Genomic DNA, 26460 nt, shown 5'->3' with positions numbered 1-26460 from the left:
TGCTGCCCGCCGCTGAGCCGCGCCGCGCCGCGGGGGACGCTCGCCGCCGGCCCGGCGGGGGACTATGGGCAACGGGATGTGCTCGCGAAAGCAGAAGCGGGTTTTCCAGAGCCTGCTGCTGCTGAGCGTGGTGTTCGGCTTCATCTACGGGGCGATGCTGTACTACGAGCTGCAGAGCCAGCTGCGCCGGGCCGAGGCGATGGCGCTCAAGTACCAGCAGCACCAGGAGTCGCTCTCAGCCCAGCTGCAAGGTAACGCGGCTCCCTGCCCCCCCGCCACGAGTCTCTCGCCACCCCCGCATGCATCTGCCCCGCAGCTGCCGCTCCGCCCTGCCCTGCCCCCACGTGTAGGAGAAATGCGCCCCTCGAAGGCCACTGACTTGAATGTGGCCAGGATTTGCCCCCTCCACAGGGCCCTCTTATTGCGGAAGGATCACAGGGCACCTTGCAGCCTCCAGCTGCAAAGGCGAACTCGCTGCATCCCCCTTTCTTACTCCCCTGGCCCCGCCAAAGCCAGCGGCTGCGTTTTGACTTTTGTCTCGGCTTTGCGATGATATCCCGTTGTGGGAAGGGATGGCTGTGGTTCCTGGGCACCAGCCTGAAAGTTAGGGCTCTCTTGCTACGCCAGGTGAGGAACAGTTCAGATCCTCTTTCCTGAGCTACTTGAAGAACAGAGAAGATCAGGCTCTGTTCCTGGCTTTGAAGATTTTGGCGCAAAGCAGTTGCCTAAACGTGGCTGCTCATCACCAGGCACTTCCAATTTTAGGGTGCTCGAAGTGGAGATTATTTTGCTCTGGTAACTGATCGCTGTCAGTTCCCAAGGACGTCTGCATGCAAAAACGTCAGAATTGTATATGAGCCATCAGTACTGTGTAAAGTGCAAAACTTTTTAAGTTCCTCTGGAAATCTGGTCTCAGCTGCCTGAAATCGGGTGCACACAAATCAGTGCCGGCTTTTGAAAGCTTTGGCCTTAGTATGTATAGTTTCTGTTCAAAGTGTTTGAGGTGGTCACAGATGAATATTGAGCATGTGATGCGTTTAACTGGCCTGGAACTTTACACGCTGCACCGACGTTACATGCTGCACCAACTGTACAAACAGCAGTAGGATGAATACTATTGATTTGATCCTGCAACCTTTACACGTGGACAGCAGGATTGGGTCAAAGGTTTTTAATTTCTTATTGGAATTTGTTATTGCACAGATTTAGTAGGCGCCAGGTCCATGGTTACTTAGTTTCAGCATCTCCAGTTCAGACAGAATAATGCTATGGAACACCTTGGCAATGGCATCGCTGTAGTGACCGAGGGGGCATGAAGGGGAGAGATGTGACTGATAGCTGAAGGGCTACTGTAGCTGGTCTGCATATTTGCCAAGACTACTTGAAGAGGAAATAGAGAAAACCAGAACATCCTGTTCTTTGGGCAAGTTAAACTTCAACAGGTTTCTATTACTTTCACTGACCTAGGGGATAGCCAAGTAACTCTACTGGTGGCATTCATCCTACAGATTGAAACTTTACCAAGATCGAGAAGGGGGGATAAAATGGCTCCCCACATTGGGGCTATGTTATAATTAAACTATTCACTTTATAAACTTTATGGGTTAATGGGTTAGTGACTATTTTCCCATGAAAATAAATGCATTAAAAAACAGGAGGTAAACAATAGGTACAAAGACCTGAAAAAACATGTCTTGTGCTACATTACCTATCATGTTCCTCTTACTGTTTTAAATTAATTGTTGAACAACTAATAAGGTTTCCCCCAAAGTTAACGTATTTTAATAATACATGCTTAAAAAGGAGAGCGTGAGCCTCTTGGGCATATCAAGCATGCGTAAAAGATTTTTCTATCAAAAGATGCCCTACAGGTAAACTTTTATAGTAAAGATAAATATACGTCCCTTCATCAGGAGAAATGAAGAGACACCGGTTTTACAGAAATGACGTTCTTGAATACATTTTACTCTTGCTTTCTGTAATTTCTGGGAGGTAGGCTCAGAGCCTCAAATGTATTGAGCCAGGGAGGAGGCTAGAAAGAAATACTATCTCCCATGCATTTTCCATCCTGTGTGCACCTAACGGCACATTGATGCTGAATTTGAACAGCCGTGTACCTTGTATAGTCATTTCCACTAATGCAAAGTACCTTTACTAAAGGTAAAGCATTATCCTTGGCGTAAGTGCGGGAAGAATTCTGATTTTAGCATTTTGTATTTGATATTTTTATTTTATATGCAGTATTTTATAACAAATTAGCACAGAAATAGATGGATCAAATTTTATACATTTTCGTACATCTTCAGTTTCCCTGTGCTGTGTGTGTGTGTCTTGCACAGCAGCAGGGAAAGTTAACAACTTTTGTAAAGACATACAGCTTCTAAAACAACACAAACAAAAGCATTGGCTGAGAAAATCCAGACAGGTGCAAGATCTGACTGTACTTTGAACTCTTATTTTCAAGTGACCTGGATTTTAAATTGGCCGTGTCCCTCTCAAAACTCTAAAATGTTTACTTTTCAGGGCTTCATTTGATTTGGATATCTTTTGAATGTAAAGAACCCAGATTATTTTTGTTTGACCACTAATGGCTTAAATCTAGAAATAAAATAAGAAACAGATTGTGTAGCCATAGGCAAACCTCACTGTAGAGAAAGTCAGACTGTTTATGGAGACATTGTTGGCTTTGAACATTTAATTCACTACTTTAATCTTGTGCAAACTGGGGAGTCTATTCTTGTTGCTGTTCTGACAAAAATCTATAATTAGTTGGTCATACTATGTGCATGTCTCATTTTATATAATCAGTTGTTCTCTTGTAATATGGATACTTGCAGAACACTAAGTTTGGAAATGGGAGCATGCTAGGGCAATGTACTCAAATACATTAAATGGTAACCGTTAGGGGTGCACTGATATTTTTTTGGGCTGATACAGATGGCTGATTTTTAACAAGCCATATTGACCAATAATGATCTGATTGCTGATATGCAACCCGGCAGCGCAGAGAGTAGCATCTGGCTGGTAAGCCTGTGTGGGGGAAGGGGCGAGGGAGGAGGGAAGGGATGGGGGTGCATTTTGAAGCCCCCAAGGTGAAGGAGGGAGTGAGGCTGGGGCAGGCACTGCACAGCCAGGACGGAGTGTGGGATGGAGTTGTATGGTGAGCAGCTTGTCCAGGGAGTGTGCGGGGGAGGGGGGGTGGATCCTGTTGCTATGTGCACCCCAGGAGGGCATGGGGGGGCATGTGCCCCCTGATCTATTTGCAGGGTGAGGGCAGATTGCTGCTGCAGGGTGTGGCTGGGGTGGCACTGAGTTCTTCCTGGCAGGGGCCTGGGTTGGGGCTGCGTTCAGGGCAGCAGCGGCAGTGCTGGGAGGGGGACTACGGGGAGAAGGCTGCAGCCACCCCAAAGTTCACTGTAGTGCTCCGTGCCCCCCCAGTGCCACTGCACACCCTGAGCACAGCCTGTCCCAAGCCCTGCTGGGAAGAGCAGTGCTGCCCTGGCTCCAGCCCGCAGTGACAAACTGTGCTTGCCCCATGTGCAGTTCCAGGGGCACATGCCCCCCATGCCCTCTTAGGGTGCATGCACCAGTGGGAGCCGTGCTCCAAAACTCTATAAAATTCCTTCTCTCCTGATTGAGCTCAGAAAGAAGCAGCATGTCCTCTCTTTGGCCAACAGATTGCAGTTTTTGGAAGTCTGAGCCTTTTAAATCTTTTTTTAAGGTCTCTGACTTTTCTTCTAAATTCAACCCCAGTTCACCTGAGTAAAATTCCCTGGAGTGAAACAGAACTACGCTAGAGCTGAATTAATAGACCTGATCTAATCTATCCAATTCCTGGCTCTGAGGCAAAAAATAAGTTTATAGTATAGCCCCTAATGTGATGTTTGTGGCTTTTTCTCTTCATTGGGTTTTCATGTAATTAAATCAGAAGAATTTCCACTCTTTCCCCAAGAAGAGAAGGGCAAGGAGAAAGGGGTAGAATTAGTAGGAAGTTGACTCTACCATTGTGAACAGAATCCTCTATTTTGGAGGGGATGGGAGCTCTGCTTCCGAGTCTATAGACTCTGCTTGCATTGGGATAGGTTTTGCAGCTCTTGCAAACCAGGGAATTGGGAACCCTGAAGAGAATAAGTCTAAGTCGCATCTTCTGGATTTTACCTCGCAGTATATTTCTGTTGGACGTTAGAGGCAGTAGAGCTGCCTTTGTAACCATGATACGATTACTGGAGTGAAAGCATAGAGATGACAGGTGCCTGCTTATAAATTTGTTCCAAGCCGGCTTAAAAATCTATTATATCAATAGATCCCTGTACACAGTTTTCAGTAGTTGCTTTATGAAAGCCCTTATCTACTACTAATCTTCCCAGTCAGCTGACTGTATTTTTAAATCATATTTGCTTAGAACTATGTGTTCAAAACTTGTAGATAATCTCATTTCAGTTGTCTTAGTGATAAAAAAGCATTTGAAAGGGCTTTGTTAAGTTTTTAATACTTAATTTGATACTATTTTCCTCTTGGCTGGATTGGAATGTATTTCAGCGGTAAGCATAGGGCTTCGTTGATATCTTCGTACAAAACCGATCATATCTTAATTGCTTCAAGTCTAAATATAGCTAGAAATGCTTTTGCATACTTAAGCACTCCATCTCCCCTTTCCTCAGACATCAGCTAATTTAACATACACTGCTAATCTATTCTATTTTAATTCTTTCCCTAATAGTATCTTATGTCTAGCACCTTTGACTATTCTTGTTACTCCTTATGTTGGGCTAGAATCCTAATTATCTGAAGACTTCAGTTTTTTCTCCTTTTTCTAATTCTGACTATAATACAGGTTTCCCTCGCCACCCACGGTTTTGCCAACCATGACTTTGAGTATCCACACTTAATATTCTATATATACAATTTTGGCTACCATGATGTACAGTTTTGAGTAACCACGGTTGTCTGTGGCTGCACATCAGCCATCAACCACCTGCCATTTTTCCCATAAGCCTTTTGTCTTGCCAACCACAGTTTTGCCAACCATAGGAACTTTCAGGAACCTAACCCCAATGGTTGGCAAGGGAAACCTGTATGGGGAAGCAGCTCAACTGTTCTCCCAGACTTCAGTTTTCAACACCTACTAGCTGGCTTACCTCATCATGGACTACCTGTAGATTTCAGCAAGGCTGTGCAACCAGCAGAACTTTAGCTGATGTGATCTTTGGCTACAGCCAAGAAGAATACAACATATACTGGTGCTAAATCAGCTAAAATGCTAACTGACATTCTATAGTGTGATTTGGTTTTGTGAAATCGGTCAGACTTGCTTACCTGAAATGGGGATTGTCCCTGACTTCAAAGTGGGAATGGTCAGGCACACTTCTGCATAGGGGCATAGTCATTTATATATGGAACAGGATATCTCAGTACTTCTGGTCTGAGTTTAAACTTTACATCATTACCCTTTCCTCTGTCCTGCTGACTGTTAAGCCAGGGATACCTTTGGAGGTGCACTGATACGTTGGTCCCAAATCAGATCGGTCCCACTAATAAGGAAAATTGACAGTGTTGGTAATCGGCATTTTTTGGCTGATGAGGCTGATAATGTGGTCGATAAATGCCATGTGCAGCACGCAGGCAGCCACAAGCATAGACCAGCAGCGTGGAGAGCAGCCAGGTCCGACTGATAAGTCTGTTATGAGGGAGGTGGCAGAGTGAAGCTCCACAGTGAGGGAGGGAGTGGGGTAGGGGTAGGCGCTGCACAGCTGGGGCGGGGCTGGGTGTGGGACAGCTGCATTCAGTGGGCATGGGGAGTGGTGGCTCCCTCTGCTGTGCACACCCTGGCAAGGCATGGGGGGGGAGGGGCGTGTGCCCTCCCAGACGTGCATGTAAGGGTGGGCTGCCACTGTGGGCTAGGGCTGGGGTGGTGCCGGGCTCTTCTCAGCAGGGTCTTGGGTTGGGTTGCGCTTGGGGTGGGCAGTGGCAGTGCTGGGAGAGGCGTAACGGGGCTACAGTGGATTTTGGGGTGGCTGCAACCTCACCATAGCTCCTCTCCCAGTGCCACTGCCTGCCCTGAACGTGACCCCAAACCAGCCCCCTCCCCCCTGCCAGGAAGAGCTTGGTGCTGCCCCCAACCCACAGTGACAGCCCACCTTCACCCCAAGCACAGATCTAGGGGCATAGGTCCCCCCATGCCCTTTCGGGGTATGTGTAGTGGCAGGAGCTGCCCCACCCTCCTTGCACCCTCTAGACAAGCTGCTCATAGCTCTGTTCCCTGCCCCGACTGGGCAGTGTCTACCCCTGGCCCAGCCCCGGCCCCACTCCCTTCCCTTATCTTGGGGCCTCCATCTGCTTCCCCTACCATGCCCCATCCCTTCCCCCACAACAGACTTACCAGCCCAACACTGCTTTTCCAATTGCTGATATGCAGCCCAGCAGCTTGATCACTATCTACCGATATGACTCATTAAAAATTGGCCATGGGTATTGGCCCAAAAAATCTCTATCAGTGCACCCCTAGATACCTCAGTGATCTAAAACAGCTTAGCCACTTCTGCCATGACGAAGCAGCCATTGCATCTCCGATCAGCGTTCTGACTTCCTAGGACAGGGGGCTAATTTTATAGGGCAGCTTGTACTGACACTTTCCCTATCCCCAGTTCCTTTGTGTAATTAGCCTGAAATGACTTACCATGTGACTTATGACTGAAACATAACTGCAGGTTTCTAACATGTCTTGTTTTTTACTAAACCTTCAAAGGCAAACATGTCCATTTATGTGCAAACAAGTTCTTGCGTGAAGATTTCTTGAGACTAACTCTAGAAACTTATCTAGAGCTGGGCCACCCCCAGCCAGCCCATTAGCTCAAGAAGCCTTTTTTATAGTCATATTCTGTGAGGCATGGCTTCTGAGTTCTGGCTACTGAATTCCAAGACTGGAAAAGTTGACTTTCATTAAGGAAACGGACCTTTCCTTTCAGTATTTGTAACACATGTTCATGTTTGGAGGCTCTAACACGGCTCCCTACTGGATTTAGTATGTGGAGTAATTAATTGATAGGGTCAGGAAAAATTGGTGCTCCATTGGGCCTGTGGTTTCCAGGGCATGTGGTCTGTCTTTAAGGCTCAGGAGCTGAGCCTGGAGTTGGGCTAATGGAGCTTTTACTCTTAGGGTCTAAAATTGAACCTGGTCTGTAGGAGGGCCATGAAAAACACAAAGCTGTAATCTTGCCCCCATCTGTAATTGTGATGGATTAGACTCATGACCAGTCTGTCCAGATTCACAGTTCACAGATGATGCTGGGTTGACAGCTGTAGACTGTTCTCACTGTTGTCTCTTGCAGGTATGTGTTAGGGCCTTGCCTCTCTTTCCTTCTAAATTTGCATCTTGGTGGTCAGAGGGCCTAGCTCTGTCATACTTTTGCCGGGGACCAAACTGGAATCGGAAGATCAGGGGCTGTTGGGTACTGGCTGCTTGTCCCCTCTCACTTTTGCATTTTAGCCTTTTGAAGAATTTACTGGTGGTTGCATTTTTGTTCTCTTGTACAATCGATAAGGGAAAAACGGGGAATAACAATAGAGATGCAGAAACACTGGGCAAGCATTATAGTGTACAATCTGTGAAGCCAAGACCATTGTAGAAGCAGTTATCTAGCTGACCGCTCAGTTTTGGAGCTAGGTGAAGTGAAGGAGCCAGCCCTCTTGGCTTCCCTTGGAAGTTAGGAAGAGTGACACTAGAGACAGGCAGTTGCCGCAGGACTGGGGTTCTTGTGGGAATACGAAGGCTGGACGGGAGGTGTGTGCGTGCATGCTTCAAACAAGACTTCTCAACGTTTTTAGACTCAAGGCACCTCATGGAAAATGCTAGCTCTTAGTTTTTTGCTGATTTTTTTTGACTACAGAAAATAATAGAGCAATATTTCTGTTGCAAAGAACTCAGAAAGACCACAAGAGGCCAGCACGTTTCTAATACTTTGAATTCCTATTTTAAATTGCTGGATTGATCTTGTGAATCATGTCTGCGCACAGAACCGTGCTAACATTGTGTGGCACCCTTGAAAGGATCTCAGTGCACCCCAGGGTGCTACATCAGGTTGCGAATCCCTGTTCTAGAAGGTTACATTGTGGACTTCCTGGTAAGCTGTCTACCTCTGCAGTTGGACTTTGCACGGTTCATTCACCCTCAGTAGATAAGTGAAAAGTAGCCCTATCAGTTCTTGAACAACCAATGTTCGGTTCCCTTCCCTTCCCCCAACCTCCTCCTCCCAATGGAAACACCTTTAGCAGATCAAAAATGTGGGGAGATGGACTTTGGTCCCATACCATTATTGGCCCGTCTGTGACACAGTGGAGTTTGAATACAAGTAAGTTTTTCTTTGGTTGTGTATGCACAAGAGCCACTATTCTGGAGTGTCCTGACCACTTCTTTTTAAATTTCTATCTCCTCCATACAGAAGTTTAGGAGCCTGGCAAACTGGATCCAGCACTGAAGAACTGCCTCAGATGAGCAGCTTAAAGCATAGAGTTGTTTTTAGTGCTTTTGGGTGCACCTGCTGCTCTCTTTGCTGCATAGGGTATAGCATTCTTCAGTTGGTACAGCAGTGATTATTAGGCCAGATCAGGCGGCCTACCTTTTAAGATTTAAAACTCCAGCAAAGGAATAGTATTGTTGTTATTCTAGATAGTGCTTGGTGTTTTGGAGCTAGAGGCAATTTTGTTAATCAGGAAGCCAGCTATAATAAAGCTTTGGTTGTATAGATTTAATTAACTTTGCTTGTCTTGCTATCTTTGGGGGTGCTTAGAGCAGAAAGAACAAACAAATTGTGCACTGTATTAGATAGTTAACATCCTTTCTTATCAACCCACAATAAAACTTAGTAAGTGGCCCAGACTGCTTGGCTCTCGCTTCCCTGAAAGTGAAATCCATGATGCTGTTACCGAGTTTCCTTCTTGTTAACATTTGCTGACTGCACTTTTATCTGAGGGTCCCGGGTGGGACAGAGGCTTCAAAGAGACCCACACTTTTGCCAAATTCCTTCTTCCAGTGAAGACATTATTATAACCTGCCTGATATCTGACTCCCTTGGTACCTCTCCACTATTTCCCAACCCCTCTCCCCAAAACCTGCCTCTTACCCACTGACTCCTCAGTTTACACCTTCCCTGACTGCCTGTCTTGCATGCAGAGCAGCCTCTGGCTTCTTTACTATCCATCCCATCCAGAAAGAAGCATCTCCAGAGGTCTGTGCTCCTCAGCCTGCCGAGGGGTGCTTGTGCCTGAAAGCTTGCTAAGAAGAATTTTTCCAACTATTTGAGTTGGTCTGATAAAAGATACTGGATTTACCCAAAGAACCTTGTCTGCTTATGTCCTCAGACCAACACGGCTATAACCTATACCTCCAGTAAATGCTCACAGACAGACAAGGTTCTTTCGGTAAATCCGATATCTTTTATTAGACCAACTCGAATAGGTGAAAAAATTCTTCTTGGCAAGCTTTCGGGCACAAACACCCCTTGTCAGGTTGAGGAAGCATCTGCAGATGGTCTGTACTCTTCCTGGATGGGATATACTGGCCTCTGGCTGCATTACTATATGCAAGAAAGCCAGTCAGTTAAAATGAGTAAATGCTCCAGCACTCCATTGTGCCCTTTGACCTTGTTCACTGGAACAGCTCTCTGTGTTTGTGCAGGCAAGGCAGCAGCCTGTTAAGGGGGGCACGTATGTTGGGGCACGAGCGTGGCTGTTCTGCCTTTCAGAGACTAGCAGTAGAAGTGGATGGAAGTTGCGAGATATTTTTTTCCCCTCCCTAAATCTAGGCACCTTGCTTCTATTTTTTTGCTGACTTTTCCCCACTTCCCCACTCCAAGATACATTTGGGGTTTTCTGTGTCTGGTTTGCAAATCTTTCCCCCTTCTACTGATGTTTGCTGAGAGGGAGGAAAACGTATCCCTGGTGAACTACCACAGCAGCTTTTCTGTAATGGCTGTGGAGGAAAGAGGCACACTGCCTCATTTCCATAACAGATGAGCTAAAGCCCAACTCAGCATGTCTCGCTACTCCCCCATGCCCTCTTACTGGTGAGGGAACGAATAGATCTTAAGCTGTTGCTGGTCCCCAAATTGATCGCAGGCTGTGCTGGGCTATTCTCCATCTCCAGTGAGATTTACAGGGGGCTTTAGCTGCCCAGACCCTGAAACTGTTATGTGCTCCTGAAGCCCTGTAACCTGCTGCTTGACTTCAGCTACACCAGGTTGTCTCTGCGAAGATTTGTTGTTAGGCACAGCTCGTCTGGTACGGGCCGGGTGTTAGGATGACAGTGTCTCTGCTCCTGTGCAGACATACTTTTCTGGAAAAGCTTGCTGAAACTAGGTCTAAAGTAGTTTGTTTCAAACTGTTTTAATGTCATGGAAGAGGTACAGTTTATCTGAGGGAGGATTCCTCTGAATGTATAGAGTTACTCTTATTGGCTAGGGACAGAAGATGTACCTAAACAGGCTTAAGTGATCAGAAGCGGGTTTAAACCTGTAGCAGAACACAAGTTCGGTGCACGTAAACTGGTTTCAAAATGTCCGAAATGGGTTTGAGAGAAACTTGGTTGAATGGAGTTATCAGATCTGGGTCAAACCGGTTTATGGAACTGCTGTCCCAGACCCCTTCCTGGTTCAAGCTGAATCAGTCCCCCAGCATCCCAGCATGCTTTGCAGCCCTGCACTGGGCTATGCTCGCTGCTTCAGAGAGCAGGGCTGGCCCTGCCCCCTCTGCTCCCTAGCCAGATGCTAGCCCAGCATGGCCTCCCGAGGCAAAGGGAGCAGGGCCATTCTCCCAGCCCTGCTGCTGAAGCAGTGTGAGGCGGGGGGCGGGAGTTAAAGGGGCTGCTGTGCCCTGGCTAGGCAGATCCCACATGGAGTCCCGGGGCGAGAGGGGAGGTGGGAGGGGAATAAAACCCCTTCCCTGCCCCCTTTTGCCTTAGGGGGCCATGCTGGCCCGGGGTCTGGCTGGCTATGCTCATTCCCTCCCCCCACCACGCTCGGCCACTGCAGAAGGGAGGTCAGGGCTCACTCTAGTGTCCCCCGCCTCCCCCCAGCTTCTGGCCTGAGCCACTGCAGGCACCTCCTGCATTTCCAGAATCAAAAGTGAACATTTATTCACTTGTAAATTGGTTCAATCTACTCAGGTTAGCCTAAGATATTCAGCTTTTTGAATATCTGCACTTAGCATAACTAAAATCTTTAGGACAATGATGTTTCAAATGCATTGTCTCATTTGTCTGGCTGGCTTCCCTGGCCAGACATGGTATTTGGGCAGGATACACAGTGCTTGTCCTTGGCTGGAGGTTGGGAATCATCATGAACAATATCTCCACCCTTGTATTATAAGTTAAGTACATATTGTAGCATCTGTTACTCAGCAGTGGATACAGTCCCTGGGATTTAGGAACATGGTATATTTTGTGGTGTTTGCTTGTAAAATGGGAATATTGCATGGAAAATGTAATTAAATCTGTTCTGTTAAAATTAAAATTAAGGAGCCAAGTTAATATTTCTTGGTAATCATAGCAGCTAAATTCAGTCATACAATAGCCATATGTATATACTACTTCTAACTAAGGATGGATAGTGTGTAGCATTTGTGATTTTTTTTTTTAGAAGCATGATAAGCCAAAATTCTGGTCCCACTGAAGTATAAAACAAATCTCGATAGAATTAAACCTCTTGGTTTAAACCTGTTGTGTTTTAAAGAGTGATGCTCAAGAAAAAGGATGGAAACCTTTGGTTCTTGATTTTACTCTACTACTTTTAAGTGCAGCGTTGGAGCTCACTAAGTTCCTTGGAGCATAACTGTTTGAGGAAGTGGTCTAACAGTTTTGCATGGCAATAACTGTAGCTTTTTAAAATTTATTGTTTTATCATGATGTTTGAGTTTGGAAAGATTAAAAAAAAAAAGCCCCACATGCAAACTCCTGCTTACTCTTGCAGTCTTTTATTAAAAACAATTATCATAACTTTTAAGCAGAATTGGGTTCAGGAAATAGTTTCTTGTTTCTTATAACTGATAATCAGGGAACCTGGTTTTCTCAGATAAAAAAGTAACCCAAAATCTACAGACACAGACATGTATGCGTGGATTTTGAGTTACTTTTTTTAACTCTGAAAATTGGGGATTTTTTTTTTTTAATTGGAGAAAACCAGGATCCCAGCTGATAATGCTGTGTGACTAGACTTGGAGGCTGGCTCTGTTTTGAGAACCAGTGGACTAGATACATTTTAGACTCAAAGTATCCCTCAGAAAATGCCAGCTTTTGGTTTTATTTTTTGATTACAGTAAAATAATTGAGCAGTGTTTCTATTACAAAGAACTTGGAAAGATCATACCAGGGTAGATTGTTTTTAAAACACTATGGATTCCTATTTGAAATCCCTTTGAATCGTGCTTGCCATACCAAATAGTGCAGCATTGTGTCGCACCCCAAGCAGCCTTATAAAGATCTCAAGGCACCCTAGGGCGCCGTGTCACCCTAGCTGAGAATCATTGATCTAGTCAGTCCTTACAAATAGCCACTTTATTCAAAATAGCAATTTTGGGGTGGCGTATGGAACATGAATGTACAGTTGCAGAAGTGGTTGCACTTTGGTTACCCAAGAAAACTCTGTTGTGTCATACTCTCTGACCAGTGTTTGAGGTGACTTATTACTGCCTACTCCTGCCCTCTCCCACTTACTTGCACAAGACCAGACCAGAGATCTGTGTGGCTCTAACTCAGCCATTCAGAAGAGACCCGGGAAAGAAATCATTCTTGCACACAACATGAATGTGCTACACGCTGCAGATACTCTCTTGATCCAAGATTGGCAAGAGGATGTAAAGAAAAGAAAACAAACCAAGTGTCAAGCATCCAAGTCATTTCTAAGAACAATTTAAGAAACGCCCAGGCAGCCTCCCACCACAAAAATATCATAAATACACTTTTTGACATTTATAAACACCTAATTGGTAAATCATTTTAAACACACTCGTGAAAGTAAAAGGAAAGTTGTTACAGACTGGGGGGACTCTGGAATTGCAATATAGGAGCTGTTCTGACCTGCTGCGGACATCAGCATTTCACACCCCTGCCTCGGCGCTGGTGCAAACAACGGGTTTAGAATAAACAGATTCCAAGAAAAAGCACCTTTTGTCCTTCAAAATCTGTGTTTTGCCTTTTGGTGTTTCCTTATTATGAAAGGGAGTAAGACCTTTGAAACGTTACTTTCAATCAACTACATTAAAAGCATTTATATTATGCTACGGATATAAATAAAGCTGCCATAGTTAGCTTTTGTTTGCAATGAAAACAACCTTCAGAAAAGGCAGGGTGTGATCTCACTGTTGAAGGGCTGTAGTGGTGGTAACAGCAGCAGCAACCACTTTAGGGAATGGGTGTGGGAGGACATACCCCTCTTCCTGGACGGCCTTTGCGTGATGAGTGGTCCCAGAAGTAGAACCGGCCTCGGCGAGTTCACCTGTAATGGAAGAGGAGCCAAACCGGACGAGGTTAGGAGCTGGTGCACTGAGGCTCTCCTAAGTCTGTCGTGACTGCCCCTTCTGCCCTGCGAGGAAGAACAGCTCTCCGTTCATTGCATCCCAGGAGTAATGACTGGGACTGCTGCATTTTTCTACCCTGACAGACTTCTGGCTTCAGTGATACTTTTGTGGCACCAGGTTTGAAAGCCTGGATACCAGTCCCTACAATTATTTGCAGGGGTTACTTGAAAGCAGTGCAAGGTGCTTCTCCTTCCCTCAAAATACAGGATTCCTTGGCCTGTATGTAAACTGTAACCAACTGAAAATACCAGCCACATCTGCTATGAAAGATCTGTGGGACCATGCTGTGTAACCCGTTCTTGAAATGATTCAGTTGGGCGCAAAAGCCATTTCTCAATATTTACAAATCGTACAACCAGCAACTTGCCCCAGCTGCCTGTGACTGTTATGTTGTAACTTTTGCATTTCATCAGTGAAGTGTCTGCTTAAATGTGTCTAAAGTTACAAATTTAAAAAAGAAGTAAAGCAAAAAACCTGAAAGTATAAAATGGTCTGTGCACTGGGTTGAATAGATAGGGAAATGTCCTTCCAGCCAGATACAGGAATGTTTACCCTGTGTTGCTGCTCTACAGTGTTTCCTTTGTCTTAGTTCTCCAGCTTCCTGAGTAGAGGCTTGTGCTCACAGCCAGACCAAGGGATCTGTCCCTGATGTAACACTGTTCAGTTGACAGTCTGTGGTATCTATGTGCTTGCAGCCATGAAATGCTGTGCCAGCATTCCCGAGTTGGCAGTGCCAGGATAGTAGTTCTTGGCACCTTGCTGGGTCTTATTTCCAGTGTATATTCTGTCCATTCTAGAGAGGAGATTAACCTCGACTTTGAGCGTTTCCCTGGAACCAGTGACGGTGCTTATGTCAGCTACAGTAAAGCATCAGATATTTTTCCCTTTTTCATAGGAGACCTGCAGAATCTGCAGCTAGGATTTTCAAAAGTGGTCAGTAGTCTTTTAGTACAAAAATTGGCATACTTCCCAATTTCCTAATTTTCAGATGCACTGAGCACCTGCCTTCCAACAGGCAGAGTCAGCTGAAGCATGTTGTGTTATTTATTAAAAAACAGAGGCAACCACAACTTAATTTCTTTTGAAAATCTTGGACCCAGTATGTTTGGTGTCCAGAAAAAGAAATCATACAAGAAAGAGTTACTGGGAAAGCTTGTCTTCCTGAACAAATGCACTTGATTTTTATTTTTATTTTTTGTACTTATAATAGTATACACAATTTATTAGTGCTATTTTGAGCAAATGGATTTATCTACAGTCAAAACTGCTGAGAAAAGAGGAGAATTGGATTTTTTGAGGAAGCATCTATGCAGTAAACAAAGGTCAAGTATGCATTTATTTATATTTAAATAATATAAAGACCAAGGGAGGAGATGCATCTCTGGAGGAAGACAGCTGTGGATTGTAACCAGTATTTTCCTTTAATACATTTCTAAAGAGCCCGATGTAAATTCATGTTCTGTCGTTGCAAGTCTTAGCCGGCTCTCCACACCCCAGGGAGATGCTGCTGTGTCCTGTTAAGGCAAAGGAAGTTATTAAATAGTCACTGCTTTTGTAGAACAATAATTCCTGGTTCTTAAAATAAGCACCTCGTTACCATCTGTCCTACTTTTCAAAGAATATGGCTGTTGTACATTGAGTATTAGATATTAGTCACATTACTCTGTATAAAAATGTTTTGAAACTTCCAAGTAAAAGGCCAAGTTCTCTCGCTTAGAGACAGCATTTTTTTATACCATATAAAAATATGTCCATAGTCTCAAAATCTTCTGCCTCCCACCATGAAGTAGATCCCTCCTTACTTCTTACACAGCAGGGATATCTACTTACAGCTACTTCTGCTTTTATGGCAGTGGAGTTCTTGACAAAATATTTTTATGTAGTTTCTCTTCCTTAGAAAAACATTTTTTAGACTGTTTTGGGTGTTGAAGAATAAAAGTTATGCAGCTACCTTCACAATACACTCTGGGATAATTTGGATGGTGATCCAGTAGTCCAGATGCAGGATGACATTCCTGATGCTGTGTATGAATACAGCTTCAGAGCCCCAAAGATGTGTCCATTACCCAACATGCAAGGGGTGATGGGATCAGTAGAGCAGCGTACCTGGTACCACAGTTATGGTATTAAGCAAGGGTGAAAGTAAGGACTAGGGCGGGCTGACTATCCTGGTTGAAATTTGGAGAGAGTTTTTGGATGAACTGAATTTTTTTTATTTTCTTTGGAATCTTCTGGCTTTGAAAACTTCCCTCACTGAGGTATGACAGAGTGCTTTGTTTGCAGTGGTAGCATGTTTTATATGTATTTGGTGTCTTCAACTTCTGTGAAGCTATGAAGTTCTTCTGTATTTTTAATTCATAGTTTTCTGAAGTAAAATAAATAAAAAAATAAAAGCTGTTTGCTTTATCTAGGCAACCAAATGACATAACTGTATGCATAGCATGTACAAATATTCACAGGGTAAAGCACAACATTGCAAAATCTGGTCTGCAGTAAGTGATGCTTCCTCTCTGCACTGGTTCAAAATGTTTATATACCTTATCCCACTTCACAGGTGCGTGATGTGCAATATGGTGAAAATATGACATCAAAGATTAGAATTTTACAACACAAAGATTTCACAGCACAAAGCCATGTGTGGGGTTTGGTTTTTTTTTTTATATAACCTTCCCAAGTAATCCTTTAAATAATGCCAGTGTCCTAGCTCACTTACATCTGTCACAAAAGGCATGTGATCATACATGAATCATTGCAATATTTGCCTGTTAAAATATCAGATATATATTGCAAACAAACTGATCATGGCATTTATGAGTTTCATGAGGTTCAATAAAGAGAAACACAAAGTTCTGCACTCAGTTCAGAACAATCCCATGCACCAGTACTGGGGATCAACTGGCTGGGCAGCAGCGCTGCACAAAAGGGGTTACAGTGGATAATAAGCTGAATATGAGCCAACTGTGTGCCCTTGTTGCAAAGAAGGAGCATTACCAGCAGGTCAAGTGAAGTGATTATTCCCCTCTCTTTGGCACTAGTGAGGCCACATCTGAAACATGGTGTTGAGTTTTGCTGCCCCCATCCCCGGGATGCACACACAGACGAGATGTTGACAAATTGGTTGGAGTCCGGTGGAAGGCAGCAAAAATGGTTTTGGGGCTGGGGGACATGACTCATGAGGAGAGGCTGAGGAAACTGGGCTTATTTAGTCTGGAGAAGAGAAAATCGAGAGGGGATGTACTAGCAACCTTCAAGTATCTGAAGGGTGGTTGCAAAGAGGATGGAGCTGGGCTGTTCTCAGTGGTGGCAGATGGTCTCAAGCTGCAGCAAGGAAAGTTTAGGTTAGGTCAGGGGCGGGCAGAGGGCCACTTACCCAGTTTTGGCAAGCTGTCAAGGGCCACGTGGGTAGCCCTGCACCTTGACAGGTGCCCCGCCCCCTAGTCACCATCTTGGGACTAATGTCCCAATGTCAGGGACCAGTGTCCCAGGGCCAGCACTGATGAGGTGCAGGCTGACAGGGGTCTGTGGAGCTGGGTTGGGTTGCACCGCAGGGAGAAGGGGGAGCTGGCCTGGTCCCATAGAGCCCCTGCAGCCGGGACCACTGTACTCCTGCCACCCTGCTCTGGGCCCTGCTGGTGCTGGCCTCAGGACACTGGTGTGGGCCCCGTGTACTTGCTCACTACTAGTGCCCCCCAACCCTGTGGTACAGGTTGGGGGTAGTGTGCAGCCCTGACCCCCTGCTCCATGGCAGGGAAGGAGCTGGTGCTTAGCCCAGGGAAAAGCGGACCTTCCCTGCCCCACGGCTGGTGCTCCCTGCTGCAGCCACTCACAGCCTGCGCGGAGTTGTCCTGAGCAGGCACGGGCAGCCCCATGCAGGCTGCGAGTGGCTGCTGCGCGGGCACTAGTCACAGGCTGGGGGAGAACCACTTTTCCCATGCTGGGCACCAGCTTGTAACCTGCTCCCACTACCAGCTTGGGCCCCATCAGGGCTGCACACAGTCGCAGCAGCTGCGGTCCCCCTGCTTGCCGCGCCGGGCAGTGTTTGCCATCGCTGTCTCTGGGCTGCCCAGAACAGTAGCTCCGGATGGGCAGCAGCAGCAAACACTGCCCGGCGTGGCACGTCGGGGGGGGCCGCAGCTGCTGGTGCCATGGCACAGCCCCGACGGGCGAGCCAGAAGCTGGTGCGGGGCCCAGGCTGGCAGCGGGGGTGGGTTGCAAGTTGGTGCTGAGCGTTAAAGAAGCAACCCATCCTCTGCCCCGTGGCCGGTGCCCCATGCTGCAGCTGCTTGCAGTGTGCGTGGGGCTGCCTGTGCCTGCTCAGGACAGCCCCGAGCGGGCTGTGAGCGGCTGCAGCAGGGAGCGCCGGCCACGGGGTGAAGGAGGGGTCGCTTTTCCCCGGACTCCTTCCCTGCCCCCCCCACCTTAGGTTCGCGGGGCAGCCATGTAGTCCCAGGCCAGAACTGGACGGGTCCTGCTGTAGCGGGGGCCCACTGGGCTTCCTCCGCGTCCTACTGCCTATGGTTCCTGGCATTTTTGACAGGAACCAGAGACAGATAAATATTAATTTTCTAAATTTTTTAGGGGCCCCATGGGCCGGATAGAATGGCCTTGCAGGCTGTATTTTGCCCACTCTTGGGTTAGATATTGGGAAGAACTCTCTCACTAGGAGGGTAGTAAAGCACTGGAACAGGTCACCCAGAGATGTGGAATCTCCATTCTTGGAGGTTTTTAAGACCCGGGTAGACCAAGCCTTGGCTGGAATGGTCTAGCTGGGGATTGTCCTGCTCTGAGCAGGGATTTAGACTAGATGACCTCCTGAGGTGCCTTCCAACCCTAATTTTCTATGATTTTATGATTTAGTAAGTTTAGTTGTGCCATGCTATAAGCACTGAGTAGTGGATACTCATCTCCTTGGTTCTATGAACATGTTAACAGAAGGATATTGTTGGTGCAGGATTTTTCTGGCATAAAAGGTGGTCATACATGCATATTTTTTGTTTTTTGCAACTGTGGTCAACAACCCAATACAATAGACTGCAAAAAACCTGAACTTAAAGCTTATGATGTGAAATGTTGATGCACCTTTTTTCAGACGTTAAAACCATATACCACATTGGTACCAGAAACCCTTTAATTTATAGGGAATTGAAAGTCGAAGCAAATTTTACTATTTGGAAAGCACTGCTGCCAATATATGTCACTTTGCTTGTCTTGAAAACCCTTTGTGCTTTTCCTTTGTGCTATCTGGTAATTTTTTTGACAGAAAAGCTCTTACTTGAATTATATGTCTGTGTCAACACAAACATTTTATTAAATATTAATGTGCTAGAGAATGCGGGAGTTTAATTTTTTTAGAAAATATAATTGGATCACACCATGCCATCCTCCCCTGAACCAAATTGTTTCACATGTAAGAAGGAAAAAAAATCTCACATTTCACACGCCTTTAACAATTTATTTTTCTTTATAAAGGATATAAACAGAAGCAAAGAAGAATAAAGTCAAATCTGTAAAGTATGATCTAACTTCAGTATTCCCTTCTGCGTTGTACTGCCTCTGTAATTTGCCAGTTTGTGCAAGAGATGTAACAAAATATTATTTTCCACATTTTAGTGCTACAAATACTGCTCTCTGTTTGAATTTTGTTGCTTACCAAAATCTGTTTTTTTCACATGACTTTCAGATTTGATTGTATCTTTGTATTATACAACTATAGCTTACACTTTGACCACATAAAGTTGGACTGTGATGGAAAGCAATGAGATTCTTCTCCAAATCCAACCACAGCCCCTGAGTAATTGGGTGTTTCTGCTAGGTGACCACCAGTAAGAGACTGGAATCTGCCATTTGAGGCCAAGAGCTGCAAAGGTTTATGCATGTGAAGAATTTTACACATGGGCAATAGTTCTATTGAATTGATAATGATTCCTCCAGCGGCATAACAACAACATTCTGCAAATCCGTAACTCTTTGTGGCGAGAGTCTAAATTACTATCGTTGGATTTAAGAGTTGATCCCACATTAATATAAAAGGATTGTGTCCCCTGGGAAAGTTTGCTTCGCGGTCAAACTGCCAAAAACAGCTTCGTTGTTGTTGTGTTATGTGTTGGTTATTTTTTTTTTTTTAACATAAAAACGTATATTTTACAGAAACTCTTAGAATACCAGTGTGCTTGTGTGTTTCAGACCTCCTATCCTTCAGCTCCTGTTTCTGACAAACCAAGATAGTGGACTATTATATTTGCAAAATAGCTGAAAATCTGATACCGAAAACATTGGCCTTTTTAAACTTCATAAGTTTTTTTCTTTTAAATGATAGTTAAATTCTTAGGAATGCAGTGATAAGTGAACTAGTCCAGTAGCAAGCTTTCTTTCATCAGATCATGCATCCTGTAATTTAATATTTAGCTGTGCTTGTAGCAGAATAATCTTTTGAGAACTTACTTGGGACCTTAGCCTTCTATAACAGTTGTCTATGAATTTATGTAGCAACTCTTTTGTCCAAGCAAGTGTGTGATTTATAGGATTAATAACTATGCATAAGTGCCTGTTTGTGTGTAGTTTCTACAGATCAGCTATGCCTGCAGATCAGGTATGCAGCAGCCACTGGAGTAATAGCAGCAAAGATCGAAAAGGAGAAAAACACCATAGCCAACTTAAATAACAAGTAGGCAGGATGTATTAATTGAAGCTAAATTGGACCAGCGCTCTAGGGTTAGTTTCTTTCTCTGCCTTTCAGGAGGCTGTAACTTCTCTTAGTTAAGGAGAAGTGGGTAGCTGCAGCACTTCAGAAGTAAAGCCAGTCAGTAATTTTTTTCACTTTCTGCTGAAAATTGCAGAAAAGCAGAATACAAGAGACTTATTATCAACCTTGTGCAGCATCTGTTGACAGACTGCAAAGTGCATGTAACTTGTAAATCAGGACCCAAATAGCTTTTCTAGTACATGGGTAAATAACTACAGCAGTGGCCACCAGTAAGCACAGCTCAAACGTAGTGGAGTCAGGTCACAATCAGGGCATGCTTCATAGTGGTGATCTCAGCATGGCACAGAGATGCTGTAGTTCATAATGGTTGGAATGGATGCAGCTGGGACAGGTTTTCACTTAGGTACAAGTCAGGAGGTGGCATTGGGTAACCAACCTTTTAAATATTCAGACCACATTTGGTTATGTTAAGTTTACATAATCAAGGAGGGGGATGGACATGACATGCAATAAATTTATACAGAAACCATCTTTGGAACTTGACTAAAGTAATAATGAGAGAGTTTGCTTAAAATTCTGCCCTTTGGCTACCATATCCAGTTTATGCGGATACAAAAGAAAATACGTGCTTTGATTTCTATACAAAGACCTTGAGAATTCAGGTCAGTCTTTAGCTTGAGTTCCTCATGCCAGAGACTGCAAAGAAATCACCTTTTCCAAGTCCCATTTCACTTTTAAGTTAAAGGCCTAGTATGTAACGGAAATATATCAATAATATTAATGGGCCATTCAGTAAATATGTTGAATTGAATCTTGTATGCTAATTTTAGCATGTGGCCCTTAACCATGAAAGTCAGTGAAGGTCCACTGAAGCTGACTTAATAACAGCTGCTAAGGATTTGGCTCTAATGTTCAGTATATTACCTAATCAGTTCAAAACTGAATATTTAGCTTGGTTAAGAATTGAAGTACATTTATTTTCTCATGAATATTTTATTTCTCAAGTATATATTCAAAAGGGTAAAGACAGTGTAAAATACTGAATTCTTTCTGCCCTTTCTTCCTGCTCACTTAATTGCTTTTGACTTTTTAAACTATACTTTCCTGGGAAAGATGCAACAGCAGGTGGAGTAGAAGTGAAGTGAAAAAAATATGACTGCAAAATCCTGGGGTGGTTTAGCCTCTGCCTGCCAAAAGCTTATTTCCAATCCTGATTGCAGAGGAGGAGAAGCACATTATGGATTTTCATGCTACAAGCACTGTTCCTTTTGCAAAGCAATTCTGTATTCAAAATCTTTAGGGCCAAGATGATGCCATTATTGCAGTGCTTCCAATTTTTTTTCTTCTATTTAAACTTACTTGGTGGTAACTTTGAATATTCATCATATGCTTGTTTTGTTGCAATGGCTCTTGATACATCAGTTCATCTTGACTGATGCCCTTGACTTTAGAGAATAAATGGCAAAGTAGATATAGGTGACAAGGATTAATTAGCAATCCTGTTTCTAAGCAAAAATGTAAACACTTTTAGATAAATTGCTAGCTAAAGACTTTGCAGAAGACATGACGGAAGAATTTAAGAACATTTTAAAAGGGTTTAAAGCAGTTATATAAAATTGCCAAGATGCAAATCTTTTCTTGATGTTTCCTGCTTATAGTTTCCTATGCTTCTCAGTACCTACTTAACTTGTAAAAATGTTTTTCATTCGTTTAAAGGAAATATGACACTTTTCAGTAATTTGGATGATAGCTTCAAAGAGAGCTTGAAAATCGCTGTTTGGACAGGGAAAATGAATGTCTTTAACGGAGCATGTTTAGTTGTTTTAAACAACTCTGTACAAACCTTTGTATTTGTTTTTCACAGGGATTTAGGTAAAGACTTTCCTTTTTCTTTTTAACTTAGCAAAAAACGTTATCTCACATGTGGGTTTGAGCTTCAGTTTTGTTCAAAACCTGAAATTTAAGTGTGTCCCTCAGAATTGCTATGTTTTTTCTGTTGGCTTTAAATATGAAGTCAAGAATTTGGCTAGTTTTGAGCAGTTTTGGTTCCTGCTTCACAAACTGTCTAGACTTTTCCTTGGGTTCAGCTTCAAATGCTATTTAATTTATATGAAAACCCGTTGGGTGCTGATAGACACTGGGGCGGGAGGCGACCAGGAATCATGTCAGTTTGAGCCAGCACCTCAGTCGGTATCTATATAGCCCACATGCTTTAGCAGGGTTTTTTGGTGTTTTCATCTAATCATCGATTGAATGGTTGATCAGATAAAAGTGCTATTTCTTCCCCCTCCCCCTCCAAAGTGTGTGAGCTATCCAGAAGCTGGGTGAGCCAGGTCAGACTGATGCAGCTCCTCTTTTGGGCATGTGCTGTTGTAGGTGTCGGGGTGCAACAAGCTGAAAGTAAAGCACGCTTTGGTTTCATTTGTTCTCCACATCTGTAAGCACCCATTGTGGCTAAAACTTCTTCTTTAGTTTTCAGCGTAGAAGGTTTAATTTTGATGGGAGATATTTTTGTTACCAAGTGTGGTATTTATACCCAAGACATAGATCATATAATTATGTTGTATCGGTGTAAGAGGTATCATTACATAAGTGTGTGGATGCAACTGTAAATAGATTGGTATACGATGCTTCCTTGAGTGTAGTCTACACTTGTAAGATTATCTGATCTTACAGTATTGATTCCTTTTCTTGATTCAAGACATCAAAATACAAATTAACAATACATCCTTTGTCTTACATTTTCATTTAAAGTGGGATGCCATGCCAGTAAAGGAGAAGTTGATCGGCATGATCAACTTGGTAAAGTTCATTTTTTTTCTTTCATAGTGGGAAACAGAACTTTAATTTTTCCTGTAAGAACTTTCCATAATAGCAAAAAAGATTGCTTTACTTTCCTGGACTTTCCCAGGATGCTAAGAAGGATCTTATTGGTTGTCAAGCCAGGCATGTAGTTTTGCTAGATGGTCACATAACCATGTAACACATAAGAAATGTTTTTTCTTTCACTACTTCTAGAACATATCCTGTGGGTACAAGATAATTGTTTACTATAATGTGTAAAGGTAGTGACATCATGAAGCTTACTTGCTGCTTGCTAGGTTTGCTTTTGGCTGAATTACAAGATCAAAAGACATAGTGAATATGAAAAGCTTTAGTTAAGAGAGGGTGTTTTAGTGATGAGATTGTGAGCTCTGCACTGCTCACTGAAGAATGCCACAAGCAACTTTGTGATCTATGGGAGCATGCTACCAAACCTTGGTGAAAACTTCACAGTGACTGGACTTTGGTCGGATTCAGACTGGTCACTGAGATGCCTGCACTTGGATCAGGGGTGGGCATTTTTTCAGGTGGAGGGCCACTCATTGAGTTTTGGCAAGCCATTGAGGGCTGCATGACAGGCAGCCAGGGGTAGATAAATATTAACTTTCTAAATTTTTTAGGGGCCCTACAGGCCAGATAGAATGGCCTAGCAGGCCACATCTGGCCTGCTGGCTGCATTTTGCCCACCCCTGACTTAGATACTGAAACACCTCTGGCCCCAGGGGAGTAATCCACACCGAGAAGATCAGGCCTCTAGGATGTCTATGGGGAGACTTGAGTATTCCCAAAGAGTGATTTGAGGGGTAGGTACCACGGCTATCTATGTGGAGAAGAGGGAAAGTTGGGCATCGCCAAATGCATCTTACATTAGACAGGCAATAACCCTAAGAGCAGGGCTGGCAAGTCGGGTGTCATCCCAGAAGAGAATCCTTATCACCTCATTGCAGGGTCAGGGCCCCCTGGTTTATTGTTTCTCCTTTTGTCCCCATGGCTCTTGCTCTCTTGACTGCCCAGTGTCCCGGCTTCTTCAACTGGAGAGGTGCTGGAGGAATGTATGTCATCCAAAGCAGAGGCACTGCTAGAATTTGGGCACCTGTACGGTTTCGTGGCCACTGGTGCAGCTCTCTTTAGAGCTTGGGTTCTTCAGTGCTGCCTAATTCTTGTTGCCAGCCTGGATCAGCTGTAAATCTCTTTTCTGGAAAGGCTGGCTACCACTAAAGAGAAGCGACATGGCACATACTTTCGCTGCTCAGTCCTGAGGCCCTTGTGAGATGTCCTGCATACTTTGCTTCAAAATATAATTAGCTTCCAATTTGTTTCAAAGGGCTTTTCAGAAAAAAAATACCATGATGCCCTAAATAAGTTGCTTATTACATGGTATCAAACTCTCTACAAGGGTCGGTAAACCTTTTACAGCTGCAGGCCAGAACGATCCTCTCTGGGGCAGAGGCAGGCTGATAAAGCCAGCCACAGCCACCACTTCTCCCTGTGACATCACGAGGAGAGCGCCCACAGCTGAAGCTGCCCCAACCTCTGAACACCATTGAAGCCCCATGCCTATGGGCTGGATCCATTGGTTCCATGGGAAATACGGTTCCACTAGACCAGGGGCCAGGAACCTGTCTTGCCTGACTCTTAGGCTAAGTACAGGCATTGATTCAATTTTTACAGGTTACTTTAAACTTCATAGATTGAACCGATAAGCAAATGAACAGATATTCACTTTCGATTCCAGAATTGCAACCACTTGTCTGCAGTGGCCCAGGCCAGAAGCTGGGGGACAATAGAGAGCAGACGGCTTGGGCCTAGGCCAGCTCGCCCACCCTGCAAGGGGGTTGTGGGGGAGGTGCAAAGCATCCTGGGATGCTGGCAGACTGAGTTAACTTGAATCTGGAGGGGATCTGAGACAGAGAAGTTCAATAAGCTGATTTAACCTAAGTCAGTCAAGTCTGATATTGCATTCATCCAGGTTTATCTTAAAATAGTTTTGGCCAGTTTGAAAGCAGTTTATGTGCACCAAGCTTCTGTTGTGTTACAGATCTGAACTGGTTTCTGAACTTATACCAGTTTACATGTAATTTCTGTCCCTTGCCCTAAAAGCAAAATGGAGGAGGAGGAAAGAAGCTTATCAGATAAATGAACACTATCCACCCATACAGTAAACCCTGGCAGAGTTCTTTTTTAAGAATAGATTCTAGTGCTTAACTGATAATTACCACATAGATTTAGCCAAATGATATAGCAGAGAGTAAAAAATCTACAACATAAACATCCCGTGTTTTTATGCCTAGCCCAAACTGTGGTGTTTGAAATTACAGGGTCAAAAGAGTCTTGTAAATATATTTAGGCATGTCAGGTCCAGGTGAATAGAGAAGGTAAGCAAAGAAATAAACTCTTAGCTAAGAAGAAAGTAAAAAGACATGTTCTTCAGAGAATAAAAAAAATTGAAACCAACATTGATCAAGTTATTTCTAAGGAAGGATATTATCCTTTTTACTGGTCAGATACTGTTATTGCAGGATTTTTCCGAACTGTTTTTCTTCAGTGCTTGTATAAGGGTATACAGACAGCATTTTACTGGTCAGCTTGATATTAAGTGATAAATAATCTAGCACACAAGACTGCATTTCACAAGGAGCTGGAACCTAACCATGACAGTGTTGCTGTAGATAACTAATCAAAGCATACAGATTAGGAATAACATTTTCATAGTTTGCTGACACATTATCATCATCCTGATTCTAGTGCTGAGGTCACTGGAGTTAGTAAGGGCCTTATACCTTACATTGTGAGCTGCACAACTGTTGATTGGTGTTAGTGCTAGCTTTTGGAGCAGTCAGACTTCAGGCCAGAAGGGGTCTGGAGGATGGAAAAGAAGGAATCCAACCTGGGGTTTCCCCCTGCCTCCCCGTCCCCCCGGGGCATTGCTTGTGGCTACCCGCACTTGCTGCGGGCAGGGAGGGTTGACTTGCCCAATGCTGCTCTTCAGGTCCAGAGCGCAGCAGCAGCATTGGCAGCAGGGCAGGCAGTTTCACCCTTCCCTGCCTACTTCTGTAGGACAGACAGTGCAGTGGACGTTTTACACTAAAGTGTAGCCTACAGTGGCTACACCTTAGTGTATCACCAGGTGGGTAGCAGAGATCAGAAATAATCGAGCCCTGGAGTGGCATAACTTTTTAAGCCGCCTAACAAGTGCTTCAAACTGGTTTTGGATATTAATGTTCGAACAATCCAGGGTTAAGAGCCCTGGGAGCTGCCCAAAATTACCATGTAACAAGACCTTAATAGCATTGCCAACCTGTCCTATACCTATCAAATCATATTTACAAATGGCTAGTTTGAAATGAGCTCAGACAAAACCCTGAAGG

General features: G+C 44.2%; 1 protein-coding gene across 2 annotated transcripts in view; it reads left to right on the top strand.

Annotated features, from left to right (window-relative positions):
• Positions 1-27: 27 nt before the first annotated feature.
• GOLIM4 (golgi integral membrane protein 4) overlaps positions 28-26460 on the top strand; it is a 50186-nt gene continuing 23753 nt past the window's right edge. The window contains exon 1 of one of the 2 annotated variants that reach the window (XM_019532692.1): positions 28-251. In XM_019532692.1, the coding sequence (XP_019388237.1) occupies positions 65-251 (187 nt within the window). In that variant the 5' untranslated portion in view covers positions 28-64. The remainder of the gene's footprint in view (positions 252-26460) is intronic. The other variant, XM_019532691.1, reaches the window with a different exon arrangement.

This window comes from Crocodylus porosus, unplaced genomic scaffold, assembly GCF_001723895.1.
Source record: "Crocodylus porosus isolate Cpor-Errol unplaced genomic scaffold, CroPor_comp1, whole genome shotgun sequence".
Lineage (NCBI taxonomy): Eukaryota > Metazoa > Chordata > Crocodylia > Crocodylidae > Crocodylus > Crocodylus porosus.
Note: the sequence above shows the minus strand (reverse complement) of the source record. Positions and strands in the feature narration are given on the sequence as shown.